General features: G+C 60.4%; 2 protein-coding genes and 1 long non-coding RNA gene across 8 annotated transcripts; 1 reads left to right on the top strand and 2 right to left on the bottom strand.

Moving 5' to 3' along the window:
* On the bottom strand, positions 1-11327 carry FES (FES proto-oncogene, tyrosine kinase). 2 transcript variants are annotated; one of them, XM_069560347.1, is made up of 19 exons: positions 11094-11327; positions 10375-10596; positions 10026-10199; positions 8322-8418; positions 8009-8192; positions 6019-6156; positions 5825-5944; positions 5561-5683; positions 5240-5426; positions 5025-5108; positions 4353-4562; positions 3867-3989; positions 3201-3254; positions 2386-2504; positions 1965-2059; positions 1722-1845; positions 1337-1494; positions 1099-1221; positions 1-364 (listed from the first exon to the last, which is right to left on the bottom strand). In XM_069560347.1, exons 2-19 carry the CDS (start codon positions 10585-10587, stop codon positions 222-224), a joined length of 2469 nt encoding a protein of 822 aa, XP_069416448.1. In that variant the 5' UTR covers positions 10588-10596; positions 11094-11327; the 3' UTR covers positions 1-221. The 2 variants fall into 2 exon arrangements, with proteins under 2 accessions (XP_069416448.1, XP_069416447.1); XM_069560346.1 differs by having other exon boundaries at positions 6019-6174; positions 11094-11317.
* Positions 10432-12308, top strand: LOC138423924 (uncharacterized). Its single transcript, XR_011250524.1, has 3 exons — positions 10432-10630; positions 11856-11965; positions 12125-12308. It is a non-coding gene; the product is annotated as an uncharacterized lncRNA (long non-coding RNA).
* On the bottom strand, positions 12195-25302 carry FURIN (furin, paired basic amino acid cleaving enzyme). 5 transcript variants are annotated; one of them, XM_069560351.1, is made up of 16 exons: positions 25266-25302; positions 20665-21004; positions 20219-20317; positions 20011-20106; positions 19588-19716; positions 19425-19501; positions 19056-19144; positions 17916-18088; positions 17170-17382; positions 16063-16163; positions 15850-15953; positions 15644-15761; positions 15367-15546; positions 14813-14937; positions 14590-14700; positions 12195-14335 (listed from the first exon to the last, which is right to left on the bottom strand). In XM_069560351.1, exons 2-16 carry the CDS (start codon positions 20839-20841, stop codon positions 13743-13745), a joined length of 2385 nt encoding a protein of 794 aa, XP_069416452.1. In that variant the 5' UTR covers positions 20842-21004; positions 25266-25302; the 3' UTR covers positions 12195-13742. The 5 variants fall into 5 exon arrangements, with proteins under 5 accessions (XP_069416452.1, XP_069416449.1, XP_069416450.1 ...); XM_069560348.1 differs by lacking the exon at positions 25266-25302 and adding an exon at positions 24467-24794; XM_069560349.1 differs by lacking the exon at positions 25266-25302 and adding an exon at positions 23802-24110.
* Between the last annotated feature and the right edge of the window lie 422 nt (positions 25303-25724).

Genomic DNA, 25724 nt, shown 5'->3' on the forward strand with positions numbered 1-25724 from the left:
TGATGAGCACAAATGGGTTTATTATTTCTGCCTGGAAGAGGAAGCCCTGGAAGGAGCAGGGATGCAGAGCAGGCCGGGAGCTGCAGCCTTGCCCGCAGCATAGAATCCAGAGGCTGGAGTCCAGGACGTTGAAGAGCTGTCCAGCGGGGTGAGCTGGAGCCCCGCTGAGGAGGTATGATCTTGCCCGCAGGGGCCGCTGGTTTGAGCAGTGGGGCCCAGCCTCACCGGTGCCGCTTTCGGATGCTCTGTAACTCCTGGTAGATGACGCTGAAGGTTGGCCGCTGCCCTGGCTCATAGGCCCAGCACTGCTCCATGAGTCTGAACACAGCGTCGGGGCACAGCTCAGGGCAGGGCAGGCGGCCCCCTGTGAGGACAAGCACAGCATACCAGGCATAAGGAGGGGGTCTGAGGGCCCCTGGCAGCCCCTGGGGACATGCCAGGAGCAATGGGAACTGCTTAAGCTGCAAAGTTCTCCTTTTTTTTTTCTTGCAGCGTTTTTATGGAGCCCCCTGTTCTTTCCCAGAAACACAGAGATTCTCATCTCAAGTTACTGTATGCTAGCTGTGTGATTCTTGTGAAATCTCAACTTCCTTCTGTAAACGAGACCTTTTAATTCTGACCTCACCTGTTATGAAGAGTAAATGAGGGGCTTCCCTGGTGGCTCAGTGGTAAAGAATCCACCTGCCAATGCAGGAGACACGGGTTCAATCCCTGGTCTGGGAAGATCCCACGTGCTGCAGAGCAACTAAGCCCGTGTGCCACGACTGCTGAGCCTGTGCTCTGGAGCCTGGGAACTGCAGCTGCTGAAGCCTGCGTGCCTAGAGCCCGTGCTCCACCACAAGAGAGGAGAAGAGCCCACACAGCTGCTAGGACCCGGAGCAGCCGGAAATAATTAAATACATACAAACGTTCAAAAAAGGGTAGATGAAATAAGGGTATAGCCTGGCACATAACAGGGGTTCCCTGGATGGTACCTCAAGAACTGTCCTTACTGTGCCCCAGTGGGGAGGACAGACAGGAGACCTGGAAGAGTACAGCTGGAGTGCCAGGAAGAGGGCCTGGCCCTGGGACCGCTGTCGGGCCACCGGGTTCCCTTACCATTTTCCACGAATTCCCGGGTCTGCTGATTGCTGAGGTTGGGGTAGGGGGAAGCCCCCAGGCTGAATGTCTCCCAGAGCAAGATGCCAAAGCTCCACACATCGCTCTCAGAGGAGTAGCGGCCTGCGAGGAGGTGAGGCAGCGTGAGTGGGCCGTGCCCACCAGCCAGAGAGGGACAGGCGGCGGCACCCGTGCCCGGCCTTGGGCCTTGCGGCCAGCGTGGATCAGGCCCAGGTACCGTAGTTAAGGGCCTCCGGTGCGGTCCACTTCACGGGGACTTGTCTGAGACCCCCTGAGGCCGCGTAGATTCCGTCGGCTTCCTCCCGGGACATCCCGAAGTCGCTGATCTTCAGGACATTCTTCTCTGTCACCAGGCAGTTCCGAGCAGCCAGGTCCCTGGGTGAAGCAGGACACGGGGCTCATGTGGCCAACGTCCGCGCGGCACCTGCCAGCTGCCTGGCCAGGGCACGCTCGACACAGCCATGGGCCAGAGCTGCGCCTGCGACGATGCCTTGTCCCTTTGAAGCACAGCCCACCTCTGGAGCTGGTGGCTGCTGTTGAAGGGGCAGGGGTGGGGAAGGGGTGTTGGGACGGCCTGCCATGCCCACCCCTCGCTCCCTCACCGGTGAATGCAGCACTTGCTCTCCAGGTACTCCATGCCCGCGGCCGCGTCCCCTACCATCTGCAGCAGTGTCTTCACCCGCAGGCGGGCTCCCTCCGTCCGAAGGAAGGTCAGGAAGTCGCCCCCTGGGAGTGGGCGGTGTTGGTGGGGAAAGCTCGGTGAGCCTTTGGGTGAGGGGTTTGAGATGGAAGAGACCTAGCCCAGCTGAGTGCCCCACCCCCAGAGATCAGCTCCCTCGGCTCACCCTGCACAAGCTCCATGACGATGTAGATGGGCTGTTTTTGGGTGCAGACGCCAATGAGACGCACGATGTTGGGGTGGCTGTACTGCTTCAGGATCCTGCGGGGTTGGGGGTGCTGCTTAGGCTCCCGCCTCCGGCAGGGGTGGGAGGGGTCTTACACATTCACCTCCCCAGCCCCAGGAGCCCCAGGGAAGGCCAGGTGGCCCGAGGGAGAACAGGAGACAGGCAGCAGAGGAGAAGAGCAGCTGACCAGGACGTGTGATTTCGGCTGGGTCCCTGAGCCTGGACCCCGCCAAGCTACGGGGGCGCCAGGAGGCTTAAACAACACGGTAGAAGGCAAGCCCTGTGGAGGTCAAACGTCCTGCCATGTGCCAGGGAACCTGTTGTACAGGGGCCCCACAGGGATGGGTGTTCTATCACCCACCTTGCTTCCTGCAGAAACTTGGCCTTGAGGTCAGGAGGCAGCGTCTCGCGACAAGATTTCACCGCCACCAGGGTGTTGTCTGCTCGCAGGCGTCCGCTGAACACTTCGCCAAAGTTCCCCTGAAACAGCCTGGGGTTCCTACCTGTCTTCCCTGGACTGTGGGCCTCTCCTGCACCAGGAGTGCAGCCCACTCTGTCCCTACCGGCCCTTGACTCAGCGCCCCACCCCGCCGCTGTGCTTAGTCCTGCTCATTCTGGCTTTTGGTTCAGGGGGCCAAGCAGACATGGGGGACAGGCGGAGAAAGTCACCCCTGATTGACTGCAGTCACTGAGAAGTGACATGGAGGGTTCAAAAATCACTTTTGCTTGGGTTGGAAAAGCATTCTGAGTTTTAGGACAGTGACTTCTTTGCTGAGAAAGCATTGTATGTATTTATATTTGTTTATCTACTTATTTTCGGCCATGTCATGCAGCAGGCAGGATCTTAGTTCCCCGATAGGAGTCAGACTTGTGCCCCCTGCATGGGGAGCATGGAGTCTTCCCCACTGGCCCGCCAGGCCAGTCACATGAATAGAGCGTGTCTCGCCTCTTTGAGGTGGGGGCTGGTGGGGGTGATGTGCGTGCGTGTGAGGGGCATAGGGTGTGGAGCTGGCAGCAGAAGTGTCTCTGGGGAGTTGTCAGGGCAGGCACTCTGCTCAGTTTCTGGAAGGATGGTGTATGGCAGCGGATGGACGGTGGACAGGGGTCCAAGCTAGGAATCAGATTCAGGGGCGGGAAGGCAGGCGGCCAGAAGCTGGCAGAGCACACTTGACTCACCCGCCCAATCTGCTCGCCCAGGACCAGGTCCTCATGGCTTAGCGCCCACTTGTCCTGAGGAAGAGAGGAGGTTGGAGGGGTCAGAGGTCAGCAGTGGGTGCACGTGCTGGGCCCTACTAAGGATTGAACAGCCCCCACCAACGCTGGGCATCTTGGTTTGTTGGTCTGTAAAATGGGGACTGGACCCAGGGTCACACCTAGATGACTCGGGGACCAGGCAGGGGCACTAAGTATGTGAGCACCAGCCTGGTGTACAAGGCCCAGGAAAAGGGAGTGATCTTGATGTTCCAAGCCTAGTGGGAAGCTGGCTGGGCTCCCTGTATGGATTAATATGTATCCTCTATGTGTGTGCTAAAGTCACTTACAGTTGTGTCTGATTCTTTACGACTCTATGGACCGCAGCCCCACCGAGCTCCTCTGTGCATGGGATTTTCCAGGCAAGAATACTGGGTGGGTTGCCATTTTCTTCACTAGGGGAATCTTCCCAACCCGGGGATTGAACCCGCATTGCTCACGTTTCCTAAACTGGCAGGTGGGTCCTTCCCACCTAGTGCCACCTGGGAAGCCCATATACGTATATGTATTGCTGGGGACCTGAAAAGCCCTTGGTGTTAGGATCCTCTGTGGGCCTAAGCCCGCATCCCCCAGCCCCTGCCCCAGGCTCACCTTGGGCACAGCCCTGTTCAGGACGATGCCGCTCTTCTTGGTGAGGGGCTGCTGGGAGCGCAGCAGGTGGTCGACGAGCAGGGGGATGCTGGGAAAACCATCTCCTTCCAGTCGGTACAGGTTCTGCAGGGGTGGGGGGACCTGGGGTCAATGGCCTCCATTGCTGGGTGTGTGGGTTCACTGAGCCGTGGGAGAGGAGAGGAAGGAAGAGCAGTGGGGAGAAAGGGCCTGCCTGGGGCTAGAGGCAGAGACCTGAGGGCGCACAACAAGCCTGCTCCCCATCTTATGGGGGGATGCAGGCTGAAGGCTTTAACCTCTGTTGGTTTTTGCAGGGGTTGGGTGGTCTCTGCGGCCCCTTTCAGCTCTGCCGGGGAGACATCTAAGACATAGCAGCTCCTTTCTACTGCCTCAAGGTCATTCCCTGCTGAAGGGAAGGGGAGGGGAGGGGAGGAGGGGGAAGGGCAGGGCAGGCTGGGGTCCACTCACGTCGGCGGACTGGATGATGAAGTGCCGGGGCTGGCCATCCCACAGCACTGACAGCACGTACTCCTGCTTGCCCTGGCTCTCCCGGACGAGGAAGTCCCCGGAATGTGTCAGGAGTTCAGCCACCTCGGTCCGCGGGATGGCCCCATGGTACCACACCTGCTCATGCAGGGGTTTCTGCACCTCTGGAACGAGCTGCAGCGGCGGGGGGAGCTGGAAAGGCACGGGGGAGGAGCAAGGAGGGGTCTCTAGGCCAGCCAGTTGGGTGGGTGGGGGGAGGCATCTCTGTCTGTCTGCCTCTCACAGGCCTCCCATCCCCACAAACCACTGGAGTGCCACATAGCACCACCTACAACCCTCGGAACCAGCAATAAACTTGCCCAGGCTGGCCGATCTCAAACCAAGCTTTGCTTTGTCCACCAGTCTGCAGCCCGCCAACCACTCCTGGAGCGGGGAGAGCCCTGGGGTGACCGTGCCACACACCATGGGTGATGGAGAGGAAGGGGTCGGCAGGGGTGACAGGATCTGGAGTCCCAAGGAAGAGCGTAAAAGTGGCCTGGGAGGAGCCTTCAGTAACTAAACCCCGGGACTAAACCCAGTGGCCTAGGGAGACATCCCTGAGAGCCCTGGCCTGGCCCACCCCTTAGGGAAGGGCGGAGCTGTGGATCCACTCACCGAGAACTTGGGACGGAAGATTCCCGAGATGTGGCTCTTGAGGATCTCCAAGGTGGGCGTCCTTCCCCCTTCTCGCTCCTGCTCCTGAGGCCAGGGACAGACGTCAGCGGGTGGCCAGGCTTGGGGAGGGAGGGGGAGGGTGAAAATGAGGCGCGCATCCCCCAGGGGTGGGCGGGCAGGGCAGGTGGCATGGGGGCAGCCGGTGGGCGGCTCACCGAGGACGAGGTGGAGTGGCGGTCGTCCTGCAGGAGCAAGACGGGCGGGGGCTCGCCGGGGCCCAGCCGCTCCATCTTGGCCTGCAGCAGCTCCTGCTGGGCCTGCAGCTTGGCCTGCCCGCACAGCGCGACCTGCAGCCCCTGCAGCGCCTCCTGAAGTGCCTGCTTCTTGCCCAGCAGCTGCACCCTGCAGGCAGGGACGGGCAGTGATGGAGGGGAGTGAGGGTGGCTCAGCCTGCAGCTGAAGGCTAGGGATGAGCCAGGCAGGCTGGATGGAGGGCAGGGAGGACCAGGAAGTGGCTGTCAGTGGGCCCCACTCACCTCTCCCGGGCGTGGGTGGTCTGCTCCTCATTCCAGAGCTCTCGCTGCAGCTGAGTGACTGCCTCCTGCCGACTGAGCACCATCTGGGTGGCCGCGGCCAGGTCATCTGTCACTGAGGTCAGCCTGCGCCCGGAGGAAGGGCAGTGTGAGAGTCACGCCCCTCGGCTGCCTCCCTGCCAAGCCGAGTAAGCCCGCAGGCTGGCCGCAGCGCTGCATGGGCAGTGTCTGCCGCCCCCCTCGGTCCCCAGCCTAGCCCCCACACACGTGTGCTGCACACTCTCCACTGTCAGTTCATTCAGCTGCAGCTCCCCAGACTCCAGCAGCTCAGTCTCCTCCAGCAGTGACTCGTCAAAGGTGACACAGGGTGGGATATCAGGGGCGGACCTGCGGCAACAGTGCACGTCAGTGCCCGACAGGCCAGCCGCCCAGGCGCCCGGCCCCCACGAGGAGGGGCTTACCCGTACTGCTGCAGGAAGCCTTGGTACTCAGCCTCTGGCTGGATGCGGGCCACCGCTGCAGCCATCTCCCGGTGAATGGTCACCACCTCGTCTTGCACCAGGCTGCTAATCTCCAGGTACTCCTGCAGGGTCTCCTTCCTGCCCCCAGGCCAGACCCTGGGTCAGAGAGGCCTCAGGCTGGACAAGGCTAGAAGCTTGGGGCCCATGGCACTGGATTTGGGCCCGCCGTGGGGTTAGACTTGCCCCTCACCCATCATTGACCATCTCCCAGAAGTCATAACAAGGCCCCAGTGATCGCATATGAGTGGAATGTGTGGTGTGAGGAAGTGCTCAGGAAATGTGAGCTACAGATGTGTCTGCTCTGGGCAGTCAGCCCCACAGTGTGGCTCTGGGGGCTCTGATAACCCCGGAAGCCATCACTGTGCTGACTCCATATTGATACCTCCAGTCCCAACACCTCCCAGAGCTCCAGTTGTCTCATGTAACCATCCATCTATTCAACACTTCCCGTTGGACATCTCTTGACACCCAGACTCCACCAGCTGAGAAATGAACTCCTCTGGCTGTCCTCTGAACCTGCTTCTCCCCGTGCCTTCTCCACGTGGCCTCTGCCTCGCAGGGGCTCCGGGCCAAGCCCCTGGAGCCATCCTTGACTATTCTATCCACACCCCGCTTCCAGTCCATGAGGAAATTCCACTGGTTCCACTTTCAAAGTGCTTCTGAGGCCTGACCACTTCTCCCCTCCACTGCTGCCGCCTGGGTCTAGGGGCCGTGGTCTGTGGTCCAGATCACTGCAGCGGCTCCTGTCTGGTCTAACCCTGTCTTGCCCGCTTAAGTCTGTTCTTAACTTGGCAGCCAGACTGACCTTAGCAAGACGGCTCAGATCCGGCCACTCTTCTGGTCCACTCGGAGCCAAAGTCTTCACAATGGGCTGCCGGACCCTCTATTATCCTCCTTGAGCCTGCAGTTCCCTCTTTCTAGTGTGACCCTTCTCCAAACATCTGCCTGGCCCACCCTTGCACTTTTGGGGCTTTCCCAGACCATTCCCCTTAGAACGATAAGCTCCTGGACTTCCCTGGTGGTCCAGGGCAGGTCTGCCGATGCAGGGGACACAGGTGGATCCCTGCTCTGGGATGATCCCACATGCCTCAGGGCGACTACTCCCATATGCTACAATGACTAAAGCTCACACTCGAGAGCCCGTGTTCCACAAGAGAAAAGCCCTCCCAGCATAACTAGAGAGTAGCCCCTGATCGCTGCAACTAGAGAAAGCCCTTTGCACAACAATGGAAACCCAGTGCAGCCAAAAATGAGTAAGTAAAAATTAAAAGATAAATACATACAAAGAACTGTCTTATAAAAACAAAAACAAAAACAATAACCTCCTACCCTACCCCCTGCATCCCCATTTTCTTTTCTTATTTTTCTCCATAGCATCTATCTCCTCTAACAGGCTTTCTAGTTTACTTGCTGATTTCCTTTTCTTTTCCCACAAATGAATAATCCTAGAGGACAGAATTTTGGTCTCTATTCTCTGCTGGATCACCCAGGAGAGCCTAGAATGGTGTTCAATACATATAATGAAAGTGAAAGTGTTAATCACTCAGAAGAATTGTGTCCGACTCTTCTGCGACCCCATGGACAGAGGAGCCTGTCCATGGAATTCTCCAGGCATGAATACTGGAGTGGGTTGCCATTCCCTTCTCCAGGGGAATCTTCCTGACCCAGGGATCAAACCCTGGTCTCCTGCATTGCAGGCAGATTCTTTACCATCTGAGCCACCAGGGAAGAGCCCATACACATAATAGAACCCTGCAATAAGGGCCCCAGAATAATATAATTTGGATGTCAATTGACTGGCCCAGGGCTCATCTGCACGTCATCACAGGACTGTCAGTTTCCCAGGGCGGGGTTTTCTGGACCCTGCCTCTGGGTGTTAGGGCTGTGGCGGGCTAGGTGGGAGCGGGGGTGGGCGGGGCTGTGGGCTCACAGGATGCAGGCCATCTCCTGGTGCAGGTCTTGCAGGGACTGAAGCAGGCTGGGCAGCATGAGCCGGTGGTGGTGCTGGTGATGCAACTGCGCCGCCCGCACACCCAGCACATAGCGGTTGTGGTGAGCAAAGAGCTTCCACAGGCTGCGCACATACTTGTCCTTGGCCTTGTCACGGTCCTTGTCTGCCAGATCGGGGGAAAGAGGTGAGGGTTACCCAGAGCAGAGGCCTAGGCAGCACCCGCCACCCCCGTGATACCTGTGGACAGGCCTGGGCTGAATCCCCACGCTTTTCAGGGAGGGAAGCCTCGGACCTTTGGCGGCCTCTTGGTACTTGCGCCGGGCCTGGGCGCTGTCCCGTGCCAGGGCTCGGTACTGGCTCTTCAGCTTCTCAATGTCCTGGCTGTGACACTGGAGAGAGAGGAGGGACCAGTGTAATTCAGCAGGTTCCTGGAGGATTGCTGCCTAAGGTGCAGCCCTGGACGGGGCCTGTGGTCCAGGTGGGCAAGTGCTCCAAGCCCATATTTCAGGAAGGACCTGGAGACCCCTGGCACTTAGCCGTTGTTGCTGAGGTTAAGGTCAGAGGAGCTGGGCTAAGGACAGGGAGGCTCTGGGGGTGGCACAGAGCTGGACTGGGCAGGCGACAACTGTCCCTCCTTGACCTAGAGTGGTATCAGGTGGCAGGCGTATGTGTGGGCTGTGCAGAGCTCCACGCTTAGAAGGACCTGTGCTTGGCTGAACACTGTTGATGCCATCTTGAAATTCTTAATAATTTGTTGACAAGGAGCCCTGTGTTTTCCTGTTGTACTGGTTTCCCAATTATGTTCCTGGTGGCAGGAGCAACAGATGGTCAAGACTGGATGAAGACCCCAGTTCCCTGCTGATGCGCCGGGATACTCAGAACAAACTCCAGCCCTCTCCTCTGAACCTCAGCTTCCTCATCTGCCACAGAGTGAAGTGCACAGACTAGCTCAGCCTTTTCCTCCAGGGCCAGAGCAGAAACGTTTTAGGCTTATAGGCCGTGCAGTCTCTGTTAAAATTGCTCGGCTCTGCCATTTTAGCTCTTCAGTGTTGTTGTTTAGTCACTAACTCACATCTGACTCTTTTGTGACCCCCATGGGCTGTAACCTGCCAGGCTCCTTCTGTCCATGGGATTCTCCAGGCAAGAATACTGGAGGGGGTCAGCCATTCCCTTCTCCAGGGGATCTTCCTGACCCAGAGATCCCGTCCGCGTCTCCTGCATTGGCAGGCGGATTCTCTACCACTGAACCACCAGGGAAGCCCTAGCTCTTCAGTAGCCATAGTGTGACAAACATATGGGCAAGTCTGTCTTCTGCTTACACTGCCTACAAAAAGCAGGCTGACACCTGAATTAGGTGCTCTCCTGGAGAGAGGGATGACTGGGTGAAGACTGGCCACCAGGGGCCGCTGTGGGGCCGCTGCAAGCTGGGGTTTGTGCTGGGAGAAGGGGTGTGGTGCAGACGGCTGCCCAGCACGTTGAAGAAGGCTAAAGCCTCCACGTAAATAGCTCCTATCAAACAGCCTCTAGACCGAGGAGCTGGGCAGGATTCAGCCCCAGTCCTTAACCTCCAAGTCAGGGGACCATGCTGCTGCCTCGTGGAGTCTCTGAGACCCTGGGAGGAGTGAGCCTTGGGCCAAGCGCCATCCCTCTCTCTGTCTCTCTCAAGGGCCAGCTGGTGCAGTGCAGGAGATGGGCAGCACTCCTTGGTCCTGAGCTCCTCCCAGGCAATGGCTGGATCACTCATCCTTGTGCTTCCCAGTGCTCCTCAGCCCTGGCACACAGTAGGGTGACAGAAAAAAGAACAGAGGAGCCCCCCCCCCCCCCCCGCCAAAGGCCAGTCCTAGCTGCGGAGGGAAGGAGGGAAGGAAGGGGGAGCTGGCTCTGGGGGCAGGCCTGTGGTCAGACACTTCCACTTCTTCAGGAAATCCAGGGGTTCCTTGCAAAACCAGCCCTCTGAGGCTCAGAACGTAGGCAGGGAGGGCAGAAGCCCACACACCTTGGTGAACTCCTGCTGTAGCTGCTGCCACTGCTCATTGTAGGTTCTGCGCATTTGCTGGCGCTCCCGGATCAGCAGACTCAGCTTGCTCAGGGGCCCTGAGTTCAGGTCCTCCGCGTGCTGCCTCAGCACCCGGCTCAGGCCCTCCGTCTGGCTGGTGAGCTCTGTCCAGGACTGCAGTGGGGAGGGGCAGGCAATGGGGAACTTAGCTTCTGAGGTGGACCTGCCAAATCTCCAGCCTTCCCCAGCGGGGGACTCCGGAAAATGGAAGGGGCAGGCGGGCCTACCCAGGCACCTACGGGAATTTGCTGGTGGAGGGCGGGAAGAGGCGGGGAGTCTAGAATCCCACCTGACTGATGGGGCTGTGGGGGCCGATGCCCCGGCTCTGGCCCCCGCTGTCCTGCAGCGACATGTGGTGAAGCAGCCCGGCATATTCCCTGTCACTCTTGACCCGCTGGGCCATCCACTTCCTCATGCCCTCCAGTAGCCGGAGCTCGGCCTCCTGCATCTGCTGCACGGCCCCGTGGCCCTGGGGGCTGCACAGCTCTGAAGAGAAGCCCATAGTGTCGTTCTGGGGACGGAGAGAGGAGAGGCCACCACTGACAGTGAGTAGCTGGAGATGGACGGAGGGGCGGGACAGGGAGGCAAGAGGCTGAAGAGCCACAGACAGGCAGAAGGTGGACGCCTGCCCCCCTGGAACGCAACAATGGGTACGAAACACCGCCTGGCCTGGGAAAGCCGTCGGTGCTTCCCGTGTCCCAGGTGGAGGCCTGATGCCGGCGGTCTCCTCCCCAGGCCTGGAACAGAAACCTCCCACAGTCTCCTTCCCTGGATCTTTCCACCCAGCTCCCGCTGCAGGTGCAAGATGTGCATTGGGCCCTCGGCAGGGCCAAGGCTGCCCCTGCAGGCACCCCAGGCGGCCACCCGCCACCCCCACCCCCAGCCCCTACCCTCCCACAGCTCCTGCTCCACCCTGTCCCGTGTCCCTCTCTCTGATCGCCTGCCAGGCCCCTGCCCAACCGCCTCCCAGGTAGGCCGCTGCCTCCTGGGCCTCAGTATAGGCATTACCGATGCGGGCAGCTGCTCCTGGGCCTCCGAGGACCGACTTACACTCAGGCCCCACACCGCCCCGGCCAGTTCCTGATTCCGCGCTTCCTCCTCCTGTGGTTTCAGTTGGCCCAGGCCCCGGGGCGGGCCGGCCGAGGGGAAGGGGCGGGCGGGAGCCCCGACGCCTGCCCGCCCCCCCTGCCCAGCGCCGGCCGCTGCCTCAGCTGCCGGCCACACGGGCCTGCGGAAACGGAAGGGAGGAGGGGGCTGGGAAAGAATGGCCCAGAAGAGAGCAGTTTGCGCCCGGCGCTCCCCAGGGCCCAGACAGCGCCCCGGGGAACAGCCGAGGGTGCTTGGGGAGCACTCGCACAGGGCAGGGCTGTGGCTCTGCAGTGGCCGGGAGGGCCCGGGGGCCCAGAACCTAAGGAAGGGCAGGCGGACAATTTGAGCAGCAGGCCAGGGACGCCCCAAAGAGGCAGGGGGAAGGCTAGTCCAGGCCTTTCCCACCCCACAGGACTCCCCAAGGAGGGCTCAGGCGCCAGCCTCTATTTGAATTAAATTTCCTAGTAAATATCCCGAGGAGAGGCCTACTTCTCAGGCATGGATCTTGGTGGAACTGGCCTGGCTCCTCTCCCCACCACAGGCAGGGGTTTCTAGTCCCAAGGGAGACCTGGGGCAGGAGAGGGGCCTGGGCCAGTGTGTGTGTCAGGGGTGGGGTGGGGGGTATGGCACTTCCAGTGTGGGACTCAGGTTCTCCCCAACAAAGCCTATCTTGTCAGTCAGGCCCCACCAGAGGCCTCAGCCCTACAGCTTCAGCCAAGGGACACCCTGAGCAACTGGACCCCTGGCCATCACTCTCCACCCAGCTGCAGCTGAGGCCTGTGGCGGAGGAAGTAAGTGCTCAGCTGCTTCCACTCTGGGGCCTCATCTGTCCCACCCCTGGGGCTTGTTGCCAGCTACTGTCCCTTCCACACCCTCCTAAACCCCTCGGGAGATTGCCTTTGGGCAGCTAGAGCAGGCAGGACATCATGTGGGCACATAACTCTCTCCAGCCTTCATCCCCGCCCCATCCTGGATGCAGCCGCACAGTCCTAGGAAGAATATCACACACTGGAGACCAGGTTTGGTTTGCATAGTCTGCACGTTTAATCACTTTAAAACTTCTAACATTATCTCGTGTCCATTAAATAGAACCAACAATGCTGGGCCTGTTTAAATTACAAGGAAAAAAAAAAATCACTGTGCACCAACCCAGTATCTTACAAAACCAGCTGGGCTGGCCACGGGAGTGGGGGGTGGTCTGGGAAGAGGAGGGGGCACCTCTGGGCAGGTGGCTGGGTGCCAGGAGGGGCTGAGGGAGAGAAAGAAAGAAAAGGGAACTCCCAAATGGGAGGGGACTGATTGTCCTAATGGGAGGGGTGCAAAAGGCACGTCAGAAGAGGGAGACATGGGGGGCAGGACAGGTCAGTGCTTTCTCCACCAGGGCACAGTGTTGGAGGGGGCTCGGTGCCACTGCCTGCCCACCCCTGGCACTTGGAGAACCAGTGACCCATGAGCCCTTGGCACGACGAGCCCCATCTCAAATGGACGACAGCCTGCCCCTTCCACCTTCCCTAGGGCCCACTTGGCCTGGCATGCCTCATCAGTATCTGGGGCTCAGCTGCAGCCCACCCCCCACACCTCAGGCCCAGGACAGCCGAGGGCAACAGCAGGGTGGACAGTGGGTGTGGGAGGGTGGATGGTCCAGCTGCTGCTACCACCGTTAAAAATACAAAAAAAAAAAAAAAATCAGCATCTAAAGTGAAATAATCACAAAGTGAAAATATATCCTCAAACAGCCCCTGAGATCCCCACAGGGGAAAGCAGCATCGGGTGGGAGGCGGGAGAGGCCGGCTGGGCCACCGTCCCTCCCCACCACCCACCCAGGGGCTCCAGGGCTGTGAGTGCCAACAGCCCAGAAAGCCCCGGGCTCAGAAAACAGGGACTTGGGCCCTGGCGGGAGGGGAGAGTGCTGGAGAGGGGAGGGTGGTCAGCACACCAGCCTGGGGCCGGGCCAGCCTCGCTAGGCAGGCAGCCCGGCCGCTGTAGTGGAGGTGGGCAAAGAGCCGAATGCACGTGGGCACACATGTGCATGCCTGGAAGTGCCTGCCCTGCCTTGGTCCCTTCCTTCGCTCACTGCTTTCACCTGAGGCTCACCAGACATGCAGAACAGGGTCTAGACACAGAAGCCCTTAGAGAGGAGGCCACCTCCTTCCGATACCCCCTACGCCAGTCTCCTGCTGCCTGGATGGGGCCCATTATTGCTTTAGAGGGACGGGGAGAGGCAGGGGCCGCAGCTCCGGTCAGGAATCCCGGAGGGCCGCCCCTCTTCACCGAGCGCTCTGGCTGGGGCCTGGACCTTGGAAAGCTGCCCAAAGGTTTCATTCCTTTCTCCATATGGAGGGCTGCTGCAGGTGGGGACAGGCTCTCCCCCAATCCCCCCACCCCCAGCTGGCCCTGGGGTCCCACCTCAGGCCGCCAGGGGGCCCAAGGGTAGGGTGGGAAGCCATTTCTGCCCCTCTTGCCTCCCGGCTGGGGTCCAAACCCAGTCCCAAGATAAAAAAATACTTTGGTGAATTAAAAAGTGCCCAAGGAGGGGATGGGCTCAAAGGGGCGGGCAGTAGGCGCTCATCAAAGGGCGCTCTGGTCTTTGATAAAGGCGGTCCTCTCGCCCCGGCCCTCGTCCTCCTCCGAGTCGGACGGGCACTCCTCCTGCCAGGCTTCAGGGGGTAGCCCCTTGTAGGAGATGAGGCCACGGTCCATGGTGTACACTTTCACCCCTCGGAAGCTGAAGCCCGAGCGCAGCTGCAGGACCAGGAAGACGGTGACGAAGACCAGCACAATGAAGGCGCAGCTGAGGCCGGCCACCACCTCGGGCAGGTGCGAGGGCAGCAGGTCCGCCCGCAGCCGCGGCTCCGACGCCACCTCCACGGGCGGCGGCGGTGGCGGCTGCTGCTGGTGCGACTCGCGGCTGCTCTGGCTCTGGCGCGAGCACGTCTGCTCCACGAGGTCCAGGGAGGCGTGGCTGGGGCAGCTGAGGCAGTCTGTGGGGGCGGGGCCCTGGCACGTGGCGCACGAGGTGTGGCAGGGCGTGCAGACGCTGGCCCGGATGATCTCCACGTCGTTCTCTGTGCTGTAGTGTGTGTCCAGGACTTGGGGAGCGAAGCCTGGGGGACAGTGCTGGACGCAGTTCTTCTGGTGCAGTGAGAAGCCTTCCTCGCACACTGCCCAGCCGGGAAGGGAGGGAAGGTGGGCGTCAGCCAGGCCGCCAAGGCTGCTGGGCCCTGAGCCCCAGGACAGGGGCAGCCAGGGCAGCTGCAGCCCTGGACACAGTCACTGCTGTCCCCAGGAGCTCCCAGCCCCAGAACCCAACCTAGGGCGCCAGGATGTCCCTCCACACCCCCTCTCCTCCTTTAGGAAAGGCACCCTCTATCCCCCCAAGTCTCAGGTCCCAACACCCTACAGCACCCACACTCACCCACACAGGCCTGGCTGGAAGTGAGGGTCTTACAGCCGATGCTCTCGGGGGGTGTGGGCAAACCCTCAGGGGCCGTGCCATAAAGCACGAGGGTGAACTTGGTCAGCGTCCCTATTGAGGGGCACGGCAGAAGTCAGGAGGCGCCGGGAGCATGCCTGCCCACCACCCCCAGACCCTGCCAGTTCTTCTCCTGGAACCCCAGCCCTCAGGCATCCCCCAGTACCATAGTTTTTGGCTTCACTGGTGTTTTCAATCTCTAAGACCCACTCGCCAGAGGGATCCTCGTCCCAGGAATGGGTCGTCATGAAGGCCCAGTCGTTAAACCCATCTGCAGAGTAGTCGTGTGGCCTGGGGAGGAAGGTGCACGTGGCTGCCTGAAGCCTCTGGGGGACCCTAGCCAGGGGGTGCCAAGCCCACAGCACACAGACCACACACCCTCCCCTGGTGCCACACCAACCCCGCTGGGCTGGAAATGCCTGCTGGTTGTTTCCCAGGAGGCCACATGTTCTCATCTGGAACATTCTGGAAACATGCAAGGGAAAACTACATGCAGACTACACATGGGAGGGCACACAGATGTGGCATGTCATGGGTAGACTCAGGGATTCCCGCAATATGGGACGATCCTACAGGACATAAACCATCCCTCCCAAAAACGTCAGCATTCACCCCATGGAGAAGTAAGTACTCGTGGACCATCGGGGCTGTGTGAGTCAATGAGTGAATGCGCGTGGACGCAAGGGACAGGACAGGCTGGGCGGCAGAGACGGCAAGTACCTGGCAGCCAGCAGGGTGGAGCGGGTGCCCATGGGGCTGACCAGGTGGATGGCAAGGTCACCGCGGCGGTTGTAGGACAGGGTGAGCCGCGCCTGAGCGTGCTCCAGCCGCGTGATGTGGCTGGGCTGCCCCAGGCAGGCGGTCACAGTCTTCCGCACCTCCAGCCGCTTCCCAATGTCCCTGCAAGGAGCACGTGATGGGCTGTCAGAGGGGGGCCGCACCGCAGCAACCCTTGGGTCCACCCTGCCCCTCCTCCCAGCCAGGGTCCAGCCCTCACTTGGGCTCAGTGAGGATGTCGATGACGCATTTCCGCTGAGGGGCCACTGTCGTCCAATTCTGGGCCAGAGCCACCATGGCGCCGGCGTCCAACAGCCCATAGCCGTACGAATGGCTCACTGTGGGGCAAGAGGGACGGGGTCAGCTGGGGGGCACAGAGCAGCCCCCCAGGACCCTCAATCCAGCCCAGGAGCACGGTGCCCTCACCTTTGCGGCCCACACCGTTGGTGGCCCAGTCGTTGGCGTTGAGGTGGGCTGGCTTTGAGGTCCGGACCACCAAGTGCTGCATGTCCCGCCAGGTGAGGTTCTTACTGCAAAGGAGGGACCGAAAGGCTCAGTCTCTTCGGAGAGACTCGGACTAGAGTCCGAGGGCTGCCCTGCTGGTGGGGACAGGCTCGCCCCTCGGTCCCCACCACTTACTTGGCCTCCAGGGTGAGAGCAATGATGCCTGCTGCCAGGGGGGCAGACGCAGAGGTGCCCGTGTGAGACTCTGTACACTTCTGCCGCAGGTCAGTGGTCACCTACAGAAGGATGATGACGTTGGCATGTGACGTGGGGAGGATACCAGAGGGGCCGCCTGGCTGCCCTCCCTCTGGCCACAGGCCCTGAGCACCATAAATGGCATGGGGAGCGAGGGTCAAGATGCCTCGTTCCCATTTGCTGCCTTGCTAACTCACTGCCAACAGGCCAATGCCTGGTTCTTCCTGGGCCTCAGTTTCCCAAAGAATAAGAGGGCTGAACTAAAGATTGGAGATCACTGAGAGCAATGCAGGGCTTCCCTGGTGGCTGAGTGGCAGAATCCCTCTGCCAAAACAGGAGACATGGGTTCAATCTCTGGGTCGAGAAGATCCCACATGCCGTGGAGCAACCAAGCCCGTGCGCCACAAGTACTGAGCCCACATGCCAAAACTACGGAAGCCCAAGCACCCTAAAGCCCACGTGCCACAGAGAAGCCACCAAAACGAGAAGCCCTCCCACTGCAACTAGAAAGTAGTCCCCGCTCGTCAAAACAAGAGAAAAGCCAGAGCAGCAACAAAGACCTAGAACAGCCAGAGTACAGAAAGGAAAGCACAAGTCACTCAGTCGTGTCCAACTCTTTGCAACCCCATGGGCTGTATCTGCCAGGCTCCTCTGTCCATAGCATTCTCCAGGCCAGAGTGCTGGAGTGGGTTGCCATTCCCTTCTCCAGGGGATCTTCTCGACCCAGGGGTCAAACTCATGTCTCCTGCACTGCAGGCAGATTCTTTACTGTCTGAGCCACCAGGGAAGCCCAAATAGATTGTTAAAGCAAACAAAAAAAGAGAGCGATGCATGTTTTTAGGGAGAGTCTTATCAGAGTCTTCACCAATGGCTCCGTGACCCTCAAGAGTCTTAGAGAGGTCCCCTAACTCCCATCCCATGATGCCTTCGCCACCACCACCCAGCCACGTGCGGGTAGAAGGCAGATAGGGTCAGAAAGGTGGCCCCGGGCAGAGCCAGAAAGCGAGCAGCCCCATTTCCCCAGCCCCCTGCTGGGAAGAGACTCACGATCTGCTTCTCGTTCTGGTTGCCACTGCTGTAGGTGGTGGCCAGTGTGGACGAGCAGGCCTCACTGTACCAGGGCACGTTGCCGAACTGTGTGGCGCTGCTGATGGACAGCGTGTAGATGCTGTTGGTGTAGCCGTCGCAATTGCAGCTGTCATGTTCCCGGCCCCCGTTCCCCGAGGCCCAGACAAAGATGGAGCCCAGACCCCCACGGCCCTGTGGACAAAGCGGGTTGGGGTCACACGAGAACAAGACTTGCGGGGGTGGGGGGGGGGGCCTGGTGGGAAGCTGCTGCTTGAGACTAGGAAGGCTGGAGCATCCTTCTCCAGCGACTCTTTATCCAGCCCCTTCCCCCAAGGAGACCCCTGGTAGATCTCTCTCATCTCTTTTTACACAAAAAGAGACCCAGTCCACTAACAAAATCTTCAGAGTGGTGACTCCGGAGAGCGATGCTGCGTGCTATGCTTAGTCACTCCGTTGTGTGTGACTCCATGGGCTGTCTCCTCTGTCCATGGGGATTCTCCAGGCAAGAATACTGGAGTGGGAGTTATGGGCAATTAGCATTCACTTTTCTCTTCCTGTCCTTTCTGTCCTTAACGTTTTAATAAACGTGCTTTGTATGAATTAAACACAAGAATAAATAAATAGAAACAGAAAAACACAAAGACAAAGCATGGCAAAGACAGTGCCTACTTTGCCCCCTGAGGCTGGGCCTGGTTTCCGGGGCTGGGACAGGACCCCCACCTCACCTGGCTGACCCCCCGGAAGAAGGCCTCCTCAGCCAGGTGGGCTGGCCCATCCACGGTCTTGCCGTCGTCCTCGGGGCCCCAGCTGGCACTGTAGATGTGGATGTGGTTGGGGTTCAGGCCCAGCGAGCGTGCCTCCACGGCGTCTGTCACTTCGCCGTCCAGCATGCGCACCCCTGGCCACGGAGGGGGGCAGGGAGAGAGAGGCTGCGTAGGTCCAGCTGTCAGGGGCTCCCTGACAGGAGCATACCCAGCCCTGCACCCAAAAGGGGAGGGCAGAGGCTGGTGGTAGGAAACCCTGAGCCCCTGGCTTCTTGGGTGGCCTCTGCCTTTTGAAAACAAGACCCAGGGGAAAGGGGAGATCTCTCCAGCCCTCAATCACACATTTTAGACTAGGACAAGTCTCTGGGGTCTCAAAGGAGCATGGAGCTCAAGGCCCTTCAGAGTGGAAGATGAGGTTTTAGGGCAGCTCCTGCTAAGAGACGATCCCCCCAGGACTTCCCTGGTGGTCCAGTGGTTCAGAACTCGCCTTGCAATGCAGGGGACATGGGTTCGATCCCCGGTCAGGGAACTAAGATCCCACATGCCACAGCACACTAAGCCGGTGTGCCACACCTACTGGGCCAGCGCACCACAACTAGAGTCTGTGTGCTGCAGGGAAACATGCTGTATGCCACAACTAAGACCTGATGCAGTCAAATAGATATTAAGAACAAACACACACTCCTCCCGCCCTGCAGCACAGGGCCGCCAGCAGAAGGCGATGCACTCAGCTCTTTGAGCTGCAACTCTTTGCGGCCTTGTGGCCCTCCCAGGCTCCTCTGTCCATGGGATTCTCCAGGCGAGAATACTGGAGTGGCTTGCCATGCCCTCCTCTGTCCAGGGTTGGGGGGGAGTGGTCTCCCCCACCCAGGGATCGAACCCGAGTCTCCTACATCTTCTGCATTAGCAGGCAGATTCTTTACCCGCTGAGCCATCTGGGAAGCCCCTCTGAGTTGCTAAGAACCCTCTATAGAAGAGCCATGTGGTCAGAAGGATGCACGGCAGGAAAGTGAGGGACACTGGTTGGATGGGAAGTGAATACAGAAGAATCCCACCAGAAAGGGTGGTCCTGAAGACAGGGTGGCCAAGGCCCACACCCACCTCCAATGCGGGCATTGTAGGCCACGCCTACACCACAGACACCATTGTTGGCCACCGCAGCCACCTCTCCTGCACACCGTGTGCCATGCCTGCCGGGGTCAAGAGCACAGCGTCAGCAGTGGACAGAGCAAGGTGGGGCAGCCTGAAGAGCAGGAGGGGCCGCACGCCCCTCCACCTTAGCCTGCTGTCCCACGTCTATGCACAGACACACACCCCTCACACACACACACACATACACTCTAACCAGACCCTCCCTCAGCGCCCCAGCTAGACCAGGACTGTGGAAAAGACTTGAGCCTCTCGGACGGGGCTCGTCTGCTTCCTTGGTGGAAATGAGAAGGGAGACAGAGGCCAGGGACCAGTTCTTACCTGTTGTCATTCATCTGCGTGTACCGGGGCTGGGGGTCAGGGTCCTGATCATTGACATCGAAGCTGGCCCCAGGATCCTGGAAGGGAGGCGGCCATCATAGGGTCAGCCTGGACACTCCAGCAGAGCAGGACCATCCCTGGACTCCCCTCCCCGGCTCCTCACATAATTGCCTGCCAAGTCGGGGTGGTTCTTCTCGATGCCGTCATCCAGGATAGAGACTACAATGCCGCGCCCCGTGTAGCCCTGGGCCCAGGCCTCCTTCACATTCAGGTCCCGCTGGGTGACACCAGACTGCAGAGACACCCATCCCCATTACCCAGTGCTTAGAAGATGAGGTTGGTTGCTAGGTAAGGTTCCTTTGCTGCTCCACAAGCCCCTTCTTCACCCGCCCCTGCTCCTGAGATGCCACCACTGGGCTCCATGGAATTATCAAGAACTCTGGGAGGGCACTCCCCAAGGCTTAGCAGGATGGGCAAGAAAAAGACAGAAGAAGACTGACCGGAGGCCTCAGAGTCAGCCTTGCCTGCTCATGGGACCCCTGAGTGGATAGATGGACGGATGGAGGCAGCCAGGGAGGCCACGTACCAGGTACCACTGCTGGGGAAACTTGGGGTCCGTGGGCTCCTGGTATATGTCCCGTTTGGCCCGTCGCTTTGCCACCTGCTGCTCCAGCCACTTAACCTGTGAGGTCGTGAGGGGAAGACGGTGTGGGAGGAGGGCAAGGGAAGGAGAGCGGGCCTCTGGAGAACGGAAGGGGAAGGCTGGCAGTGGGAGGGGCTGGGGCTGCACTCACTTGAGGTTCCCGCTGCAGCCGGTTGTGCCGCGGGAGGTGAGGCGACAGGGACCGCTTTGTCACCGCCCGATGCCAGAAGTGGTAATAGTCACCGAAGATCTGTAACAAAGCAGGGAGACTGAGCTGGGCTTTCCATCTGTCAGTCCCCGGGGAGGCGAAGGGCGGGGATGGATAACCAGTTGCAAGGGGAGGCTCAGGATGACAGGCTGGGTGGTGGGCATCTGCTTCCTGCCCAGGACCCAGCAAGAAGGTACAGGGGGCTGAGGGGGCCTCACCCACCACCACCTCCCGGGACGCACCAGTCCACTGAGCAACCTAAGCTAGAAGCCCAAGGGCAGGATGAGCCTCGGCTCTCTTCCACGGCAGGTGCCAGAACGCCTGCCCCCACAGGCCCCACTCCCAGGTGATGTCCTGCGCAGAGGCCAACCAGAGGGAGCAACACCTACCTGGCCCAGGTTGAGGAAGCCATGCTTGCGCGCCACACGGTCAGCGACGGCTGGGCCTCCAGGAATGTGCACGGCCCAGGTGTTGGTGAAGACCTTCTCTCCGCGGGCATCGGCCACCAGCAGAATCAAGGCTCCCGCTATTGCTACCACCCAGAACAACCAGGGCCTCAGCTCCATGGGGGGAACAGGTGGCTGGGACCCCGGAGCCCCTGTCTCCTTGGCCTGGTCACAGGGCCTGGGCTCCGGCGTACCTGCTCACTGCCTGTGGCCCGGGGCTGACTGGTGGGGGCATGGGGCCGAGACGGGCAGGGCTGTGCAGGAAGGAGGCAGGCTGCCGGCTCTGAGGGGAACAAGGGTGGGAAAGGTGGAGAGTCAGTCCCTTCCCCGGACGCGCATTAAACCTGCCTTCCACCCCTCAGTTCACTCCAGGCCTGAAAGGGCCTCTGGGGGGTGAGGGGTGAAAACCTGGCCCCCCAAGGCCAGCCAGATAGATGGAGCGATGGACCCCTTCCACACGCAGGAATACGGAAGTGGGAAGAAGAGGATCAAGGCTCAAGTCGCTCCAAACCAGAAGCAACAACTGAATAAATGCTTCCCAGAATCTAAGTCCAAAAGGTGGGGTATAAAGCAGCAGGTACCCACAATCCTGCTTTTGTTTTGAAAGAAACTATTTATACACATACACGTATATTTATATAAAACCACAGGACATAATCTGGAAGGACACATGCCGACAATGGTTTTCTCAAGACGGTGATAATTACGAGTAACAGTTATTTTCTTCTTCATGTCGCTGTATATTTTCCAAATGACTCAGGTATATTTTGTAAAAGGATAAAATGTTGACTTTTAAAGTTTTTTAATGGGCGGCATCTACACAGCTCACTAGGGCTTCAGACCCAGCCGTGGGGAGTTACCTGCAAAGACCCATAGCCTCTGGCAAGAAAGAGGGGGCCCACCTAAGATGGGGTATGGGCTCCGGGGGCTGAGCAGGGAAGGGAAAGGGGGATCACAGTGGCTTCACCCCCCCTCTATGGCCCAGGCCATCAGGAAAGTCAGGGGACCCAGGCTCTCTTTTTACAGTTTCCTGGGAGACGACAGGGCCACCCAGCCCTGGCCTGGAGGCCTCCAGCAGCCCCCTTTGGTGGCTCCACGCCCACCAGCCTTGCATCATCTGAGCCCAGGCAGCCAGGGCAAACACTGGCTGCTGAGCCAGGAGCACTAAGGTGAGGCTGAATCAATAGTCCGCGTGTTGTTTTTCCTCCTTCAGCAAACAGAGAGAGGGACCTCTCTGCCTGGGGCCACATAACTGTCCCCACATAGGGCCCCTGGCTAGCCAGAAGCCTAGACCCTGCGGTGGAGAGAAGCTGGGGAAGGTCCTGGAGGTGTCCCACCTCAATGCCAAGCTTGTTGAGAGTGCCCACACGGCCCCGGATGCCCCCACCCCTCCTGGGGCCCGGCCCCACAGGACGTCACTCTGCTGGATGGCAAAGCGAAGCTCCCTGGCCCATCCAGGCCCTGGGGAGGTGGACCAGAAGGCTCAGCACTGGGAAAACTCACTTTGCCCGGGGCTGCCCTCAGCACCCCCAGCCTCCCTGCCCGCTCCTCCTGCACTCCCACCCTGCAGGCTGGAGAGCTTCAACTCATAATTCCTGGAGTATTTTCAGTTTATACCAAAATAACCTGACAGCTGATGGCAGGAGGCATCCACGAGGCAGCTCTTCCTCAACCCTGATGGGCAGAGTCCATAGGGTTCCCGGACGGGCCGGGAAGCCACTGCCCCATGATGCCTTGGGCGACCAAGTTCCAGAGAGCCGGTCTGAGCAAAGGCTGGGCAGCCCTTGGGGAGGGGGAGGGTTGGGGGTGGGGGGCGTTGAAGGGGCCCTGTGCCCTCACTTAACAGAGGATGTAGAGCCTTAGGGGCAGGGCCTTATAGAAACAAGTTCTCATCTCCCCTTCCTGACACAAGAGCTGCCTCTTGGGTTCAGATGTCAAGCAAGGCCACCTCCTGACCCCAGTGCTATGAGCCACATTGGACCCCCCCCATATACACATCAAGACCGGATTCATCTGGGTCTAGCCCAAGTTCTGGCATATTGCGGGTGGAGCCACAGCTGCTTGTTGATAAAGGTGATTATTTAATTACCTTGCAGGACCCGAAAAGGAAGCGGGCTTCAGGCACAACCAAATAATCCTCCAAGAAAGGACTGGCCTCCGTCTGCTCAGCATCCCCAGACACGCTGAGCCATGGATATGGCTTCCACAGAGCTTGAAGCCCCAAACAGCCCTGCCTCAGCATCCCGGAAGCAGGGAGGATGGCCCCCACCTCAAAGAACAGGCGCTAAGAACAATAAATGAATGGGCTTCTTTTCCCCACCCCCATCCTAGACTCTGACTCACCCTCTGAGTCCCTGCTCAGCTCAAACTGGTAGGCTTGCCATATTTCCAGCCTCCTGTGAAACCCTCTATGGGGCTCCACTCCAGACTTGGCCACAGAGAGACCTGTGGGTGCTCTTCCTGGCTGTGTTCTCTTCTCCCGCCCCAGGAAGCTCCCAACGCAGCCAGCCTCTCCAAGGCATCCGAACTGAACCTCACCCAGGTCCAGCTGCTGTTTCCCAGGCATCAGGGGGTCTGGCGTGGTCAGGGCTGCCTGGGAAAACTGGTTCTTTCTTTCCAGCAGAGACATCAAACCAGCTCCTGTAGCAGGCACTGATGGCTCCGCTGAAATTCTGAATCCCAGCCTTTGCTCAACTACTCATTTGCTATGTGATCTTAGGTCACTTCCTCTCTGTCTGGGCCTCAGTTTTCCTAGGTGGTAAAAACTGCTAGACCAGAGGTTTTCAAACTTTTTTTGAAAGCCACAGAATCCTCTTTAAAAAAAAAAAAAATCAAATATTATGTGGAAGCCCAATATAGGACATCGTAAAACTTGGGCGGCTCTAGAACAGGAGTCAAGCTTGGCTCCTCTCCTCGGCTGTCTCCACACCTGGCCAGCGGCTGCCCAGCCCTCACTAGGCCACATCACCTGGGTTTCCCTCCCATTTCCCGAGGCAAAAAGAATTTCGACACCCTCCTGTGGAGGAGGGTCTGTATCCCAGGGGTAAGGGGTGAGCGGACGGCGGGAAGGAGGCACTGACCTGACAACCGACTGCTGTTAAGACCTGTCTGGCATGCAGGCCACCCCACGGGGGCAGCAGGGGCTTCGGCCAGGCCTTCGCGGGAGCCAGCCTCCCCGCGCCCGCAGACCCCGCACCTGAGTGTCTCTCCGCCCAGGTGTGCGGGCGGGGACGAGGCCCCGGCGGTGAATAATCCCCTCCGCCCCGAGCAGCCGCTCCGCCCCTCCCCCGGCGGGAGCGCAGGCCCTCCCCAGCCACGGAGTGGGCGAGCCGGCGGCGGCTGCCCCCAAGGACGGCGGGGAGGCGGGAGCGCCCGGCGCCTCTGGAATCCTCTCCCCATCCCGCCCCCGGCGGCGGCCCCCGCGGGCGCTTCCTGGGGTCAGAGGGCTCGCCCCCGCCCCAGGCGGAAGAGCAGCGGCACCCGCGGGGGCCCAGCGCGCTCAGGTGGGCTGCGGGATGCCCTTCCTGCTCCCCGCGGCTCCACCCTCCGCGCCGGCCCGCGGGCCAGTTCCGAAAGCCGGGTGGGCATCGGGGCCCGGGCTGCCTCCGCGCCAGCGACCCCGACCCTTCTCCGGCCTGGGCGCTCGGGCCGCGGAGCCCGCTCCTCCGGCAGAGCGGCCCAGTCTCGTCGGGCCCGGCTCCCGGCGCGCTGCCTCCCCCCGGGGCCCGGCGCCCTCGCTGCTTACCCTAGGGAGCCCGGGCGGGGAAACTTTTCCAGGCTAGCGCCGGGGCGGCTCAGGCGCCCCTCGGCCGAGCGGAGAGCCCGGCTCCGGGGGGCCTGGGCTCGGCGCGGTCCCCGCGCCCGGCAGCAGCGTCACCGCGCAGAGGCGGGGAGGCGCGGCGGCGCGGCCTCGGCCGGGCCGGCGACCAGGGCAGGGCTCGGCCTCGGCTCCGGCTCCGGCGCGGGCGGGGGCAGCGGCCGGGCCGCGGCGGCGCGGCTTGTTTACTCGGGCCGCTGTCAGCGGCTGCGGCGGCCCGGGCTCCTCCTCCTCCGCCGCCGCGCCCCTCCCCCTCGCGGCGCCACCTCCGCGCTCCCGGCCGCCGCCGCCGCCCCGCCGGCCCGGCCCGCCGCGCCGCCCATGTCGCCCGGGCCCGGGCCCGGGCCCGCGTTCCAAGCAGGAGCGCCGGGGCCCCGAGGCCTTCCGGGGCGTCTGCCGCCTCCGGCTCCAGCTCGGGGCAGAGGTAGGAAGTGGGGCCGGCGATCCCAGAGCCCTCGCAGCCGCTCGGCGGGTCCCCCAGACCCCACTGCCAGCGCCCCCGCCCCCCGGGCTCGGCTGTTAGCCCCGCGAGCTCCCCGGGCCGGCGGCCGGGGAGACTTGAACTCGGCATCCCGGGCAAGGGTTGGGAAGGACTCGAGGAGTCACTCTGAGCCCAGTCTCGGCCGGATTCTGGGGGAGTTGGGCTTCCTCCCCACCCCCAGCCACTTCCCCACTCCTAAGCCACGAGTTTGGGCACGACCGGGTTAAGTGCCCTGGGATGACGCACCTGGAGTACCCCCCTTGAGGTCGGTCTTCACCGCGTCTGGGCAAACTTCCTCGTGGCCTACAGTTAGAAGACTCACTACTTTATTTGCATTTATATAGACAGGTGGATGAGCAGAACAGCTAGCCCATCCCCTTTTAATTTTTTTAAACTTTTTTTTTCCAACTCCAACTGCCTGCCAGGAACCAGGTCAATCACTTTATATTATCTCCTTCTTATGTACATTATTTAATCTTCTTAATCCTTTCAGGCTGACGTTATCAATCCCATTTTACAGATAAGAAAACTGAGGCACACAAGGTTTAGATAATTTGCTGAAGATCCCACAACTAACAGGCCTCAGATCCCAGAAGAGATCTGGAGCTTTGGCAGAGCCTGAATCTGAGCTCCTTGCAATATACCAACCAGCTCCTCTCTCTCCCTGGGTCCCTGCCCTAGAAAACGTCTGTGCCACTTGGCTGA

This window comes from Ovis canadensis, chromosome 18 (genome assembly GCF_042477335.2).
Source record: "Ovis canadensis isolate MfBH-ARS-UI-01 breed Bighorn chromosome 18, ARS-UI_OviCan_v2, whole genome shotgun sequence".
NCBI lineage: Eukaryota > Metazoa > Chordata > Mammalia > Artiodactyla > Bovidae > Ovis > Ovis canadensis.

Coding starts and splice junctions, on each gene's coding strand:
- FES (XM_069560346.1), bottom strand. CDS start 10,587: ATGGGCTTCTCTTCAGAGCTGTGCAGCCCCCAGGGCCACGGGGCCGTG. Junction 5,945..6,018: donor GGCTTCCTGCAGCAGTACGG/GTAAGCCCCTCC, acceptor CTGTTGCCGCAG/GTCCGCCCCTGATATCCCAC. Junction 3,990..4,352: donor TCATCATCCAGTCCGCCGAC/GTGAGTGGACCC, acceptor CCACCCCTGCAG/AACCTGTACCGACTGGAAGG.
- FURIN (XM_069560351.1), bottom strand. CDS start 20,841: ATGGAGCTGAGGCCCTGGTTGTTCTGGGTGGTAGCAATAGCGGGAGCC. Junction 19,717..20,010: donor TTCCCCAGCAGTGGTACCTG/GTACGTGGCCTC, acceptor GTGTCTCTGCAG/TCTGGTGTCACCCAGCGGGA. Junction 15,954..16,062: donor GCTCTCACCCTGGAGGCCAA/GTAAGTGGTGGG, acceptor CCTCCTTTGCAG/TAAGAACCTCACCTGGCGGG.